This window comes from Motacilla alba, chromosome 22 (genome assembly GCF_015832195.1).
Source record: "Motacilla alba alba isolate MOTALB_02 chromosome 22, Motacilla_alba_V1.0_pri, whole genome shotgun sequence".
Classification (NCBI taxonomy): Eukaryota; Metazoa; Chordata; class Aves; order Passeriformes; family Motacillidae; genus Motacilla; species Motacilla alba.
Genome location: NC_052037.1, coordinates 106,293 through 119,964, shown reverse-complemented (window position 1 = coordinate 119,964; position 13,672 = coordinate 106,293). Strand labels below are relative to the sequence as shown.

The following is a 13,672-nucleotide window of genomic DNA, read 5'->3' as shown; positions in this document are numbered from 1 at the left end:
CCCGGGATGTTTTCCTCCTTCTCCCTTATTGCAAAACCCATATCCAGCAATGCCTTCCTCCTCAAAGCAGATAAACAAATCCTGGAAAAGCAGGCTGACTGCGTGTCCCCGCTCTGCCCCTGGCCCTCAGGTCACACAGCGCATCCCAGGGACGGGAATTTGGGGAGCTGGATTCCACCCCAGCCCCGAGCCCGTCTCCCAAGAAGACAAACAAGCTTTTGGAATTCTTTTTGTTTTCATCCTGTGCTGGGGCCGGGGAGGATGTTTGCGGGCCGAGTCCCTGGATGATGTCAATCCATGATGTCAGGATCCAGCCGCTGCTTTCCAGCCTGAGAGCGCCCCTTTCTCACGGAGCGCTCCGGGGAGCCCGGCCGAGCCGAGCCGCCTTTTCCCAGCCCGGCTTTCCCACGCCAGGCTCGGCTCCTGGGAGCCTGGAGGCCACTGGCCACCAGCGTTCCAAGCTGCAGCCCTACCTGGAAGAGGAGCGGAGCATCCCAGCCGGCCTGAGCATGGGGATGGGAATGTCCCCATCCCAGGAGCCCCGGGGGATGCCAAGGCCTGGCACGGGCACGCGGATTCCAGCGCTCCTACCTCAGCCTGCCCGCCCTGCAGGGCTTCCTTGGCATCCTGGAATGGCAGGTGGGCGATGCCAAGGCCTGGCACCGGCACAGCCGTGAGGGTGGGGGACCCCGGGAGCTGCCAGGAGCATTCCCGGATCCATCCTCAGCTCTTCCATCCCCAGAACCTCCCCAGCAAGGAGCAGCCCGGGGTGCTCCCAGCGCCTTTTCCCCCCGGGAGCCAGGACCGGGGACCCCCTGGGAGAGCCCCGTGCAGTGGCGCTGGATTGTCCCCTGTGGCCACTGTGACACAGCCCAGGGGGGCTGGGGGGTGGCAGCTCCTCTTCCCAGGGAGGGATCCCCCACTCCCAGCATCTGCTGGGGGGTTTGACTCTGATTTCCCCTGCCAGGACCCCCGAGGTCCCCGCTGTGCCGCAAACCTCCGGAAACCGGGATACCGGAATTATTGCACAAGGACCTGGTCCTGCCAACTTCCTGTCACCTCCTCCATCTGCTCCAGCCCTGGGGCAGGCTGAGGGGTCGGGGGCGTTTGGGAGGGGACACCCCCGAGCTGCAGGAGGCCCTGGATGGGTGCCCCAGGTCCCGGCCGGCTGCAGCTGAGCCTTCCCGGCAGGAGCAGCTTCCCTGTGCCAGGAGGGGGAAGGGGCTGCACCCAGGGGTGGGGGCAGTGGGGGGCTGGTGGTCCTCACTTTGGGGTTGGGGATTGGATGGGCTGCTCCATGTTCCTCCTCTCAGCCCCAGGCCAGTATCCTGATCCCAATAACTCCTGGTCCTAATAATGCCAGAATCCCATCCTAATAAAGCCTGATCCTAATGAAATCGTGGTCATTACAACTCCTGATCCTCATAGAACCAGCATCTCAGTCCTAATAGTGTCTGATCCCACTACCACCTGATCCCAATAGCACCAATATCCCAGTCCTAACAACTCCCGATCCTAATAACAGCAACGTCCTGATCCCGATAATTCCCGATCCTAATAGTACCAGCAGTCCTGTCCTAATGACACCTGAGCCTAGCAATGCCCGATCCCAACACCAGCTCCCTCATCCTAAAAATCCCAATAATTCCCAATTCTTAGAATGCCTGATCCTGATAACTCCTGATCCCAGCAGCCTGTCCTAAATCACCCCAGTGCTAACGATCGCTGTCCTCGGGCAGCGTCTGGTGGCCGCGCTGCTCTCGGCTCGGGCTGTCTCCAGGAATAGCTCCCAGACCTGATTCCGATTCCTGCCCTTCTCCTTCATTCCGGCCCGCCAGAGCACAGACCCATTTTTCAGGCCAGCCCAGCTCTGGCAGCAGCACGGGCCAGCTCAGGTCAGGCAGCCACGCTCGGGGGGGGGCCCTCAGTGAGCCCCCAGGCTGTGGCTGCCACAGAAATTCCCCCAGAATCCGAGCTCGGAGCCCCTCAAGGCATTTTGAAGGCAGGGGGAAGGCGGGAGCTGGCGGGAGCCGGGAGCGAAGAACTGGAACGGAGAATTGTGTTTTCTTTAAATGTCATGTTTTTTTAAGCTCATTTTTGCACTTGGGTTTGGCGAAGCTGAGAAGACTTAAGTGACAAACCAGCTGTCCCCCGGCACAGCGCAGACACCCCCGCCCCGCCCCCGGCCCCGCGCCCGCAGCCCCCCCAGCGCCGACCCCCGACCCCTCCTCACCCCCCGCACCCCAAAATTTGGGTGGGCGGCGCGGGGGCGGCCGCGGAGGAGCCGTCGATGCTCCCAGCGGGGCTGTGCCTGCCGGGGGTGCTGCGAGGCCAAGCTGGTGCTGCGGGGGTGCTGCCGGGTGGGCGGGGGTCCCGCAGCCCCCTGCCCACCCTGCGGACTCCCCCCGCGGGGCTAAGCCCAGTAAACGGGGAGCAGGCTGCACAGGATGCCCGCCGTGGTGCCCAGGAGGGAGCGGTCAGCCAGGGGCACGGAGATCTTGTCCTCAGCCTGGGCAGAGGGGCAAGGGACATTCTTCATCACCATCTTCATCATTCCTCCCCTCAGGGAGCCCCCCGGCTCCCCCTGGCCCTGCCAGGTCCTCACCTGCCGGCGCTGGAAGGTCTCGACCACGGCGTCCAGCCCCGGGACGTTGTCCTTGTCCACGCGGGTCACGTAGCAGGCGCGGTGCAGCCGGGCTCTGTAGCTCACCAGCAGCTGTTGGAAGCCAAAGCCGGGTCAGCTCCATCCCATCTCCCCCTCCCCGTGTCCCCAGAGCCCCCCACTCACATTCTTGTAGTCATAGATGACCGTGGCCGCGTTCCCGTCCCCGCTGTCCAGGTAGAAAGTGGCCGCGTCCTCCTCCCAGGCGGGTCCGGCCCACAGACCGCCCCGCAGGACCTGGGGGGGCCGAGGGGGGATCTCAGAGCCTGCGGCAGCCCCTGCCCCGGGCACGGGGGGTCCCTCCTGACGGCACTGGGGGTGCGCACTCACGGTGTCGGCGTGGCGCTGCTCCACGCTCAGCCACATCAGCAGGGCGCCGGCGACGATGACCACCAGCAGGACCACCACCACCACCGCGATCAGCAGGCAGCGCAGGCGGCCGCAGCTCAGCAGCTTGCGAGGCAGGTAGCAGAGCAGCCGAGGGACGAAGCACAGCGACTTCCTGAGGCAGCCGGAGCAGCTGGCGCAGCCGGGACACTTGGGACACTTGGGACACTTGGGGCACTCGCAGCACTTGGGCAGGCAGCAGCATTTGGCGCAGCACCAGCTGCATTTGGTGCAGCATTTGGCGCAGCACCAGCTGCATTTGGTGCAGCATTTGGCGCAGCACGTGGCGCAGGGCAAGCAGCAGCCTGGGCAGCAGCAGCCGTTCCCCGAGTCCTGGGGGTGCAGGGAAGTGGGGGGATTTGGGGTCAGGGCGGTGGAGGTGGGAGCTGGGGGACGTGGGAGGTTGGGGGTGGGGTTGCAGCTCTCATCCCGCTGCCCCCCAGCATCCCGCTGGGCACTGGGAATGCAGCATGCCACGGTCCAAACCCCATCCCTGTGTGCTGGGATGAACTGGGCAAAGCCCTGTGCCCCGCTGGCTGCAGGGACAGCCCGGGGTGGCAGTGCCACTCTGCAGGAACTCACCTCCTCTTCAAGCACCACCTGCTTCATGCTGCTCTCCATGGCTGCTGCTGCCTCCTCCTCGTCCTCCTCCTCCTCCCATTCCCAGCCCAGTCTGACTGCAGGGACTGGGAACTTTATACTGGGGCACTGGGGTGGGGACCCCGTGGAGGGTTTGGTGGCCCTGGGGCGCAGCGAGGCCCTGGCATGTGACCCACTCCACCGGTGTTTGCTGAGCGCCCACTCCCAGCTGGATCCCCCTGGGAACGTGCAGCTCAAGAGGCTCCGTGGGCACTGGGTCAAGGACCCTTGTCCCCAGGCACAGGGACTTCTCTGCTGCCCAGGAGCGAGGTGGCAGGGCCAAAGCAAACCCTCCAGGGTGGAGCATCCGGCTGTGGCTGCTCCCGAGGCGAGAGCTGGCTCGTGTCCCTTGGCCAGCTCGGGCACCTGGAGCTGCTTGATGTGGCAAGGGACAAACAGGACATGAAAGATTTCCTGTAATCCGCAGGGACGGGGTGGGAACGGGGTCACCGTGGCGTGGGGAGTGTCCCTGACCCTCATTCCTGCTCCTGAGGCTGCTCGGACACCGCTGCTGGTGGCTTTCGGGGCTGGCAGAGGTGCCCACAGTGTGGATTTTTTTGGGGTTAGGGGATCCCAGCTCTGGCGTGTCCCCCTCAGGTGGCAGGGGGACACTGCTGGGCCTTGGTTTTGCCCATCCACGAGCCCCTCCTGCAACTGGAACCCCTCCAGCCACCCCTGAGACCCCCAACCCCCCCAATACCGATTGGGGGGTGAACACTGCCGCTTTTCCCAGGGTGTCAAGGGCCACAAGAGTCCCTTGAGTGGTTCCTGGCTGTTTGTTCTGTCCCCATGGGAGCCCTTATCACCTTTCCTGGCCCATGGCACCCTCTCGACCCAGCTCCTTATCACATTCAGGGTGTTTTGGGAAGCAGAGCTGCTGGCTCTGAGCCAGCACATGGAAACCTGCGATGTCCCTCCTGTTCCCAGCAAAGTGTCACCCCCCGGAGAGCTATGACCCTGCTCTCTGCCTGTGGCAGTGATTTTAGGGACAGCATTGACTTTGCAGCTCTGCAAAGATCAAATCAACTCCCAGGGCTCTCTTTTCCCCCTCCCGGCCACGCTGCTCCTCTGTTTCTCAGTGCAGCACTTGGAAGTGGCCCCAGAGGCTGCTCCCAGTGATGAAGGGGCAAGAGGGGCTGGAAGGGTTGGGAAAAGGGAGAGGATGGGGATGGGAATGTGGGGGAGCTGGAGCATGTGGATCTGTGTCTGTGGGTAACACTTGGTTCCCACGGGGGACGTGGCACAGTCCCTCTGTCCCACCTGCACGAGGAGGGGACAGGGCTGGGAGCGTCCCCTGAAGGGCTGGAAGTGCAGAGGCTGCTCCTTCCTCCTCACCCTCCATCCTTCAAACTGGGGGGCAGCGGTGGGGACACTGGGGGCACACATTTGGGGACAATGAGAGGGCACAGGTGGGGACACTGGGGGGACACAGTTGGGGACAATTAGAGGGCACAGGTGGGGACACTGGGGGCACACAGTTGGGGACAATGAGAGGGCACAGGTGGGGACACTGGGGGCACACAGTTGGGGACAATGAGAGGGCACAGGTGGGGACACTGGGGGGACACATTTGGGGACAATGAGAGGGCACAGGTGGGGACAATGGGGGGACAGTTGGGGGCAATGAGAGGGCACAGGTGAGGACACTGGGGGGACACAGTTGGGGACAATGAGAGGGCACAGGTGGGAACACTGGGGGGACACAGTTGGGGGCAATGAGAGGGCACAGGTGGGGACACTGGGGGCACACAGTTGGGGACAATGAGAGGGCACAGGTGGGGACACTGGGGGGACACATTTGGGGACAATGAGAGGGCACAGGTGGGGACAATGGGAGCATCGTGTGCAGTTGTGCTGCAGCCCCCCGTGTTTGATCCCTCCCAACAAGAGGGATTCCCCTCCCTACCCTGCACCCCACAAGGGGACACCCCTGGGACACCGTGTCCCTGTCCCCAGCTCCCAGGAAGGGCAAGAGCACACTCGGAGGTGGGGGCACAGGCTTTACTTTGTAGACAGAGGCAGATCCCAAAGCAAACCCCACTATTTTTAGGGCCAGAGCAGTGGGAAAGCCGCGGTGCCAAGCGACAGTGGTGGAGCACCCCCGTGGCGGGGTGGCTGTCCCCGGGATGGGGACGAGGAGGAGGAGGAGAGATTCCCGGCTGTCCCGACATCCCCATGGCGCTGTCCCATCCCGCTGGGAGCTGCTGCTACGCCCAGAACACGGGCACGGTGCTGCAGAGGATGTTGATGGTGGTGCCCAGGATGGAGCGGTCAGCCAGGGGCACGGCCTTGTCCCCAGCGTCCTCACCCTGCAGGACAGAGAACGGAGCAGAGCAGCCACCCTCGGCAGCCACAGTGTCCCCTCCAGAGGGGACAAACCCCCAGCCCCGCGTTTCCCAGGCTGCGCTGAGCCCCGCGCCGCTCCACCCCCGTGGCAGCGGGGAGGTCACCGCTCACCTGCCGGCGCTGGAAGGTCTCGGTGACAGCGTCCAGCCCCGGGAAGTTGTCCTTGTCCACGCGGGTGATGTAGCAGGCGCGGTGACGCCAGGACCTGTAGCCGACCAGCAGCTGGAGGCAGACAGAGCCGGCTCAGCTCGGCACGGCGCTGTCGCCGTCGCGCCCGTCCCCGGGTCCCCGCGCACCTTGCTGTAGTCGTACACGACCGCGGCCGAGCCGTTGAGCCCGTCCCGCACGGCGAACGTGCCGCTCCTTTCCCGCTGGCTCACGGCCAGCTCCTGCGGGGGCCCCTCGCCATCCAGGCCGTGGATGCTCATCCGCAACACCTGCCGGGGGCAGAGGGCTCAGGGAGCTCTGCGGGGCTGAGCCCCGTCCCGACAAAGCCGCGGGGCCGTCCCAGCGCCCCTCCCGGAGCCGGTGGCACCGCGGGCCCCCTGTGCCCTCACCGTCTCGGCGTGCGACTCGCTGAGGTGCAGCCCCAGCAGGAGGAAGGTGACGTTGACCACCACGAGGGCCACCAGCACCAGCGCCACCATCAGCAGGAGGCTCTTGAGCTCGTGGGGGATGCAGGGCAGGCGCGGGGACTCCGTGTACCTCTGTTGGGGACACAGGGCAGCGCCCGGCTGAGCGCCGGGGGTGGCAGCGGGGGCTCAGCCCCACGCCCAGGGTGGGTGCTGGGTGCTCCTTACCGGAGGTGCCTCCTCCATCAGCGCCTCTTTGGAACTGTCCTCCATCTCTCCTGCGCTCCTGTCCCTTTGCCAGCCCGGGCCCGGGGGCATTTATAGGATCCCGGGTGGCCGGGGAAGGCTGGGGCCGCTCCGGCTGCCGAGGGCCACTCGTGCTGTTTGCTGAGCCCGCAGGAGAGCCAGGGAGGGGACATAAAACCTCCGAGGGCCCTTCCGCGGCCTTTGTCCGGCAGCGGCGGGGGTGCCAAGGCAAACAGCGGGCAGCGCCCGCCCTCCACACCCAGCCCCGGGCTGCGGCAGGAGGGGCCCCAGCACGTCCCGGGGGGGCTGCACCCCTGGTTCTGCACGGGCAGCTGTGTGAGCCCCCCCGGGGCGGGGAAGGAGCTGGCTGGACTCATTGTTCCCGAGGGCACCGTGCCAGGGACGGCGCAGATGGACGCCTGGCATGGGAGAGATGGGTGCCAGGGACGGCCGGGTGCCCGGGGCGGCGTGGATGGGTGCCCGGCGCGCTGCGGCCACAGCGGGCAGGGGAAGGAGCCGGGGGGGCCGGGCTGCAGCGCCGAGCTGGGGGAGCCGCTGCGGGGGGCGTCACCCCTGCCGTGTCCCCCGGTTCTGCGCACCCCAAGAGCAGCCGGTGGCCGCCACCCCGGCGGGGAACCCCGAGTTGGGCCGCTGCCGGGGACACGCGCGCACGGACACGCGTGCACGGGGATGCTGGCGCTGTCACTCAGCCGCATCCCTCCCTCCCTCCCTCCCTCCTTCCTTCCCTCCTTCTCTCCCTCCCTCCCTCCCGCAGCAGCTCCCGGGCATGGTGTGCTGCAGAGCCGCGGGTCAGGCGCCCGCAGCCTCCGCCGCTGCTCCTCCACCCTGAGATCCCCGAGGGAATTTTAAAAAGAGAGGAGAAAGGGTTTTTCCGCAGCTCCCGGGCACAGCGGCGTTGGGAGCAGCTCCCGGGATCAAGCGGGGATCAGGCCAGGGCTGATGGAGCTGCGGCGCGGGAGGAGGATGCCGAGGGACCAGCTCCCCGCTCGCCTCCTCCTCCTCCTCCTCTTCGCCGTGGCCTGCCTCTGGCTGCCGGCGGAGGGGCGGCGGCCCCCCCGGCCTCCCCCTTGCCCCCCGAGCTGCTCCTGCACCCGGGACACGGCTTTTTGCGTGGACTCCAAGGCCGTGCCCAAAAACCTGCCCCCCGAGGTCATCTCGCTGTGAGTAGCCGGGGTGGGGACAGCGATGGGGACAGCGTCACACCCCGGGAGTGCAGGGCTGGCGGGGGCTGCTGGCGGTCCTGGAGGGGCAGGGACACCCCTGCTGTGCCGCGCAGGGGGACAAACGCGTGGCAGGGCGGGGTCCGGTCAGTGTGGGGGGCTCCGGGAGAAGGAGGAGGCTGGGGACAGCCCGGGACACGTCCCTGCGTCCTGCGGCGCTGGCACATGCAGCCATCCGCCGGTGCCAAGCAGAGCAGGGCTGCAGCCTGTCCCCGCCGCGACCTTGGGGAGCAGAACCCCGGGGGGACACGGCTGTGACCTTGGCCACCGCAGCCCCAAGGGGACACGACTGAGGCGGGGGGGCGAGATGGAGGGTCCCCGGGGACAGGGCTGTGCCCCAGAGCCTGGCACGGGATGTGTGGCAGATGTGGGTGTTTACAGCTGGGTGTGTGTGTTTACACACCGTTTGTGTGTGCTTACACACACGTCTGTGTGTGCTTACACCTGTGTGTGTGTGCTTGCACACCCGTTTGTGTGTGTTACACCTGTCTGTGTGTGTTACACCTGTGTGTGTGTGCTTGCACACCCGTTTGTGTGTGTTACACCTGTCTGTGTGTGTTACACCTGTCTGCGTGTGTGTTTACACACCCGTGTGTGTGTACACCTGTCTGTGTGTGTTACACCTGTCTGTGTGTGTGTTTGCACACACCCGTTTGTGTGTGTTACACCTGTCTGTGTGTGTTACACCTGTCTGTGTGTGTGTTTACACACCCGTTTGTGTGTGTTACACCTGTCTGTGTGTGTTACACCTGTCTGTGTGTGTTACACCTGTCTGTGTGTGTGTTTACACACCCGTTTGTGTGTTACACCTGTCTGTGTGTGTTACACCTGTCTGTGTGTGTTACACCTGTCTGTGTGTGTTTACACACCCGTTTGTGTGTGTTACACCTGTCTGTGTGTGTTACACCTGTCTGTGTGTGTGTTTACACACCCGTTTGTGTGTGTTACACCTGTCTGTGCATGTTTACACACCTGTTTGTGTGTGTTACACCTGTCTGTGTGTGTTACACCTGTCTGTGCGTGTTTACACACCCGTTTGTGTGTGCTCACACACATGTGCGTGCACGTGGCCCCGGGCCAGGGGCTGCCGCAGGGCGTGGGCAGCCTGGGGTGGGTGCCAGCCCCCTGCACCTCGTCCCCTCCGTGTCCCCACACCACACAGGGCGGCTGCTGGGGTCTCTCTGCCACTGCCAGCGCCCCTCATGGGCTGCCCTGGCAGGCAGCAGGTGACACAGAGCCCGTGCTGGGGGGTACGGGGGTGGCAGTGCCACGCTGCTGCCGTCCCCTCTCCTGCAGCTGCGTCTCTCCCGCAGGACCATGGTGAACGCGGCCTTCACGGAGATCCGGGAGGCGGCTTTCGCCCACATCCCCTCCCTGCAGTTCCTGTAGGTCCCCCGTGCCCCCCGCCAGGCATCCCGGTGCCCCCTCCGGCGCCCCCCTGGTGCCCGCCCTGCCCAGCCCGGCGCTGACGCCTCCCCCCTCTCTCTGCAGCCTCCTCAACTCCAACAAGTTCACCCTGATCGGGGACAACGCCTTCGCCGGGCTCTCGCACCTGCAGTACCTGTGCGTGACACGGGGACCGGGGAGGGCACGGGGAGGGCACACAGGGGACCCTCAGGATGGCCCTGTCACCGTCTGCTCCCGTTCCAGGTTCATTGAGAACAACGACATCCAGGCGCTCTCAAAGGCCACCTTCCGCGGGCTCAAGTCCCTGACACACCTGTGAGCACCTGGGGGACACTGTGGGGGTGGCCCTGTCCCTTCATCACTGTCAGGGATATGTCACCCCCACAACCCTTCTTGTCCCCAGGTCCTTGGCCAACAACAACCTGCAGACGCTGCCACGGGACCTCTTCAAGCCACTGGACATCCTGAGTGACCTGTGAGACTGCCACAGCACCGGGGACACCGGGCTGGGAGGGGGTGACATCCCAGGGGCTGGCACTTGGGCAGGGTGCGGTGTGCTGGGGGTGACTCAGTGCCATCCCTGGCAGGGACCCCCGGGACACTGAGCTGGGGAGAGGTGACATCCCGGTTGGTGCTGGGGGTGACTCGGTGCCATCGCTGGCAGCACACTGGGCTGGGGAGAGGGTGACACATCAGTGGGTGCTGGGGGTGATGGTGCCGTCCCTGGCAGGGACCTCCAGGACACTGAGCTGGGGAGAGGTGACACACCAGTGGGTGCTGGGGGTCAATCGCTGCCATCCCTCTCAGGGACCTCCGTGGCAACACGCTGGCCTGTGACTGCAAGATCAAGTGGCTGGTGGAGTGGCTGGAGAGCACCAACACCACGGTCCCCGCCGTGTTCTGCAGCAGCCCCGGGCAGTTCGAGGGACAGCGCATCCGGGACCTGGCGCTCGGTGACTTCCAGTGCATCACCACGGGTAAGGCAGCACTGTCACTGTCACTGTCACCTGTCACTTGTCGCCTCGCTCCTGGGTGTTCTGACCTTCACTGCCACCTCTCCCTGCTCCAGATTTCGTGATGCACCAGGTCCTGCCCTTCCAGGCGGTGTCGGCCGAGCCCTTCACCTACGCCAGTGACCTGTACGTGGCCCTGGCGCAGCCGAGCGCCAGCAGCTGCTCCATCCTCAAGTGGGACTACGTGGAGCGCAAACTGCGCGACTTCGACCGCATCCCCGGTGAGCAGTCGGGCTGGGGGTCCCCTCCTGGGCTGGGACCCTGTTCGGGGTGCCCTGGGACCGGCCCGGCCCCGGCGTGACGTGGTTCTGTTGCCAGCTCACTCGGCGGTGCACTGCAAGCCCATCGTGGCGCAGGAGCAGCTCTACGTGGTGGTGGCGCAGCTCTTCGGTGGCTCCTACATCTACCGCTGGGACACGGCCGTGGACAAGTTCATCAAGATCCAGGACATCGACAGCCAGAAGATCCGCAAGCCCAACGACATCGAGGCCTTCCAGATCGAGGGCGACTGGTACTTCGTCATCGCCGACAGCTCCAAGGCGGGCTCCACCAGCCTCTACCGCCTCAACCAGAACGGCTTCTACTCCCACCAAGCCCTCCACGCCTGGCACCGCGACACGGACGTGGAGTACGTGGAGAACGACGGCAAACCCCGGCTGATCATCTCCAGCAGCTCCCAGGCCCCCGTCATCTACCAGTGGAGCCGGGCGCAGAAGCAGTTCGTGCCGCAGGGCGAGGTGGGCGAGGTGCTGGACGTGCAGATGGTCAAGCACTTCAGGGCCAAGCGGGAGCAGTTCCTCTGCCTCAGCCGCTACATCGGCGACTCCAAGGTGGTGCGCTGGGAAGGGCAGCGCTTCGTGGAGGTGCAGACGCTGCCGTCGCGCGGCTCCATGGTGATGCAGCCCTTCGCCGTGGGGCAGCGGCAGTACCTGGCGCTGGGCAGCGACTTCTCCTTCACCCACGTGTACCTGTGGGAAGAGGAGAAGCAGAAGTTCGCCAAGTTCCAGGAGCTGTCGGTGCAGGCGCCGCGGGCGTTCCGGGCCGTGCCGGCGGCCGACGTGCAGCTGCTGCTGGCGCCCAGCTTCAAGGCCAACACGCTGGTGTACCGGCACGTGGTGGTGGACCTCAGCCTGTAGCTGGCACCCCGAGAGCCACCGGACGTGCATGTGCCCGCCGCCCCCCGTCCCGCCCCCTGTCCCAGCCCTGCACCTTCACCCAGCCCCGCGGTGCCTCAGTTTCCCCACGGTGCTCCCGGTTTCACCCTGTGGGATGCAGGGAGGGAGGGTGGGACGCCCCTTGCGCGGCAGAGCTGCACCCCTGGGGGGTGGAGAGGGTCTGGGGGGTGTTTGTCTGCTCGGGCCATGGGCTGGGAGCTGGTGGCAGGAAAGGAGGGGGGACAGCGGGCAGGGATGTGGCAGGAGGGGTGGGGGCTCCCAGGACGCTGAGGGAATTTGGGATGCTCCGAAGGGGATGGGACGGCCAAGGTGGATGTGGTGGGATGGCCCGAGGAGCTCCGAGGTGGATGCAGATGGGATGCTGAGGGTGCAGATGGGATGCTGAGGGTGATGATGGGATGCTGAGGATGAAGATGGGATGCTGAGGGTGATGATGGGATGCTGAGGATGATGATGGGATGCTGAGGGTGATGATGGGGTGCTCCAAGGCCAGCGGGATGCCCCGAGGATGATGATGGGGTGCTCCAGGGTGCTCCGAGGTGGATGCAGATGGGATGCTGAGGATGATGATGGATGCTGAGGGTGCAGATGGGATGCTGAGGGTGATGATGGGATGCTGAGGGTGCAGATGGGATGCTGAGGATGCAGATGGGATGCTGAGGGTGCAGATGGGATGCTGAGGGTGATGATGGGATGCTGAGGATGATGATGGGGTGCTCCAGGATGCTCCGAGGCGGATGCAGCGGTGGACAGTGGCGTGCTCCAGGCCAGCAGCTCCTGTCCCTCTCCGTGCACTCCCAGCAGCTCCCCGTGCCCACGGCCCCGCTGCCAGGCAGGACCCAGCGTGCCAGCGGGGTGTCCGTGCCCACCAAACCCCCCAATAAACTCACTGTGCCCCCCAGCCCTGCCCGTGTGTCCTTTGGGGGGTGCCCGCTCCACCTGACATTCCACTGCTCCAGGGAGAGGGAATTCCTCATTTTAGGGTGCTCCAGGCCCTGCACTTGGTTTTTTTTCCAGCAGAAACCTCGGTGCCCGCTCCACCCAACATTCTGCTCCCCCAGGGAGAGACAATCCCTCCTTTTAGGGTGCTCCAGGCCCCACATGTGGGGTTTTTCCTGCAGAAACCTCATCCCACCTCCGTGCCTGACATTCCACTGCCCCAGGGAGAGGGAATTCCTCCTTTTAGGGTGCACGTGGGGTTTTTCCTGCAGAAACCTCGTCCCACCTCGGCATTCTGGCATTCTGCTCCCCCAGGGAGAGGGAATCCCTCATTTTAGGGTGCTCCAGGCCCCACATTTTGTGGTTTTTTTCCCTCAGAAACCTCATTGCACCTCCGTGCCTGACATTCCACTCCCCCAGGGAGAGGGAATCCCTCATTTTTGGGTGCTCCAGGCCCCACTCGTGGCTGTTCCCCAGCAGCAAGCTGGGCCCGGGGCGCGGGTGGGGAGCAGGAGGCGTTTCCGCAGGGAGGGGAGTCCCCGCTGGACTGGTTTTCCAGGAGAGCCTTTCCCTGGCTGCCAGGTGGATAAATATGCATGTGCAAAACCACCAATTAAGCGCAAAATCAAGATCCACGCGCGGGAAACGGGCGCCCCCCGGGGCACGGGGGGGTTCGGCTTTGCCGCGTGTCCCTGCCTCAGTTTCCCTGGCAGGAAAAAGCAGGTTGGAAAGCACGGGGAGCGCCGTGACTGGGGTGGGGAATTTGGGGAGTTTGGGTCGGTTTGGGGCTGCAGGGCCAAGGGGGAGGAGGCCCAGAGAGGCGATTCGAGCAGCTTTGGGTTTTTTAGGAGCATCTTTAAGGCTCCACTCGGTGGAGTGATCTTCATCGTCCTTCAGAGCACCAAAAATGCACCACATCCCCTCCAGACACAAAAAGATTTCTTTAACTCCAATCACAGTGGCTCTCCCCTCCTTTCCCTACCAGTTTATTGATCCAAAAATTGTGTGGTTTAACCTATAAAAATATATAAAAATCTATAAAAGT

The 13,672-nt window shown here is 64.6% G+C and overlaps 2 protein-coding genes across 3 annotated transcripts; one reads left to right on the top strand and one right to left on the bottom strand.

Moving 5' to 3' along the window:
- The first annotated feature begins 232 nt into the window (after nucleotides 1-232).
- LGI3 (leucine rich repeat LGI family member 3) lies at nucleotides 233-12,589 on the top strand. 2 transcript variants are annotated; one of them, XM_038160480.1, is made up of 9 exons: nucleotides 233-639; nucleotides 9,407-9,478; nucleotides 9,585-9,656; nucleotides 9,744-9,815; nucleotides 9,904-9,975; nucleotides 10,308-10,477; nucleotides 10,570-10,734; nucleotides 10,832-12,227; nucleotides 12,422-12,589. In XM_038160480.1, exons 2-8 carry the CDS (start codon nucleotides 9,411-9,413, stop codon nucleotides 11,647-11,649), a joined length of 1,437 nt encoding a protein of 478 aa, XP_038016408.1. In that variant the 5' UTR covers nucleotides 233-639; nucleotides 9,407-9,410; the 3' UTR covers nucleotides 11,650-12,227; nucleotides 12,422-12,589. The 2 variants fall into 2 exon arrangements, with proteins under 2 accessions (XP_038016408.1, XP_038016407.1); XM_038160479.1 differs by lacking the exon at nucleotides 233-639 and adding an exon at nucleotides 7,128-8,033.
- Nucleotides 2,058-6,994, bottom strand: SFTPC (surfactant protein C). The gene is made up of 11 exons (XM_038160154.1): nucleotides 6,835-6,994; nucleotides 6,592-6,741; nucleotides 6,331-6,471; nucleotides 6,146-6,256; nucleotides 5,900-5,997; nucleotides 4,949-5,060; nucleotides 3,632-4,102; nucleotides 2,993-3,382; nucleotides 2,789-2,899; nucleotides 2,606-2,716; nucleotides 2,058-2,509 (listed from the first exon to the last, which is right to left on the bottom strand). The coding sequence occupies exons 1-11, from the start codon at nucleotides 6,922-6,924 to the stop codon at nucleotides 2,414-2,416; spliced, it is 1,881 nt and encodes a 626-aa protein (XP_038016082.1). The 5' UTR covers nucleotides 6,925-6,994; the 3' UTR covers nucleotides 2,058-2,413.
- Nucleotides 12,590-13,672: the final 1,083 nt, after the last annotated feature.

What these genes read in the sequence shown, in the direction of transcription:
- SFTPC (XM_038160154.1), bottom strand. Translation starts at nt 6,924, where the DNA reads ATGCCCCCGGGCCCGGGCTGGCAAAGGGACAGGAGCGCAGGAGAGATG. An exon ending in GCGAGTCGCACGCCGAGACG is followed by an intron (nt 6,472 to 6,591) that starts GTGAGGGCACAG and finishes TGCCCCCGGCAG; the next exon opens with GTGTTGCGGATGAGCATCCA. An exon ending in TCATCTATGACTACAAGAAT is followed by an intron (nt 2,717 to 2,788) that starts GTGAGTGGGGGG and finishes GGCTTCCAACAG; the next exon opens with CTGCTGGTGAGCTACAGAGC.
- LGI3 (XM_038160479.1), top strand. Translation starts at nt 7,813, where the DNA reads ATGGAGCTGCGGCGCGGGAGGAGGATGCCGAGGGACCAGCTCCCCGCT. An exon ending in CTGGACATCCTGAGTGACCT is followed by an intron (nt 9,976 to 10,307) that starts GTGAGACTGCCA and finishes CATCCCTCTCAG; the next exon opens with GGACCTCCGTGGCAACACGC. An exon ending in CTTCCAGTGCATCACCACGG is followed by an intron (nt 10,478 to 10,569) that starts GTAAGGCAGCAC and finishes TCCCTGCTCCAG; the next exon opens with ATTTCGTGATGCACCAGGTC.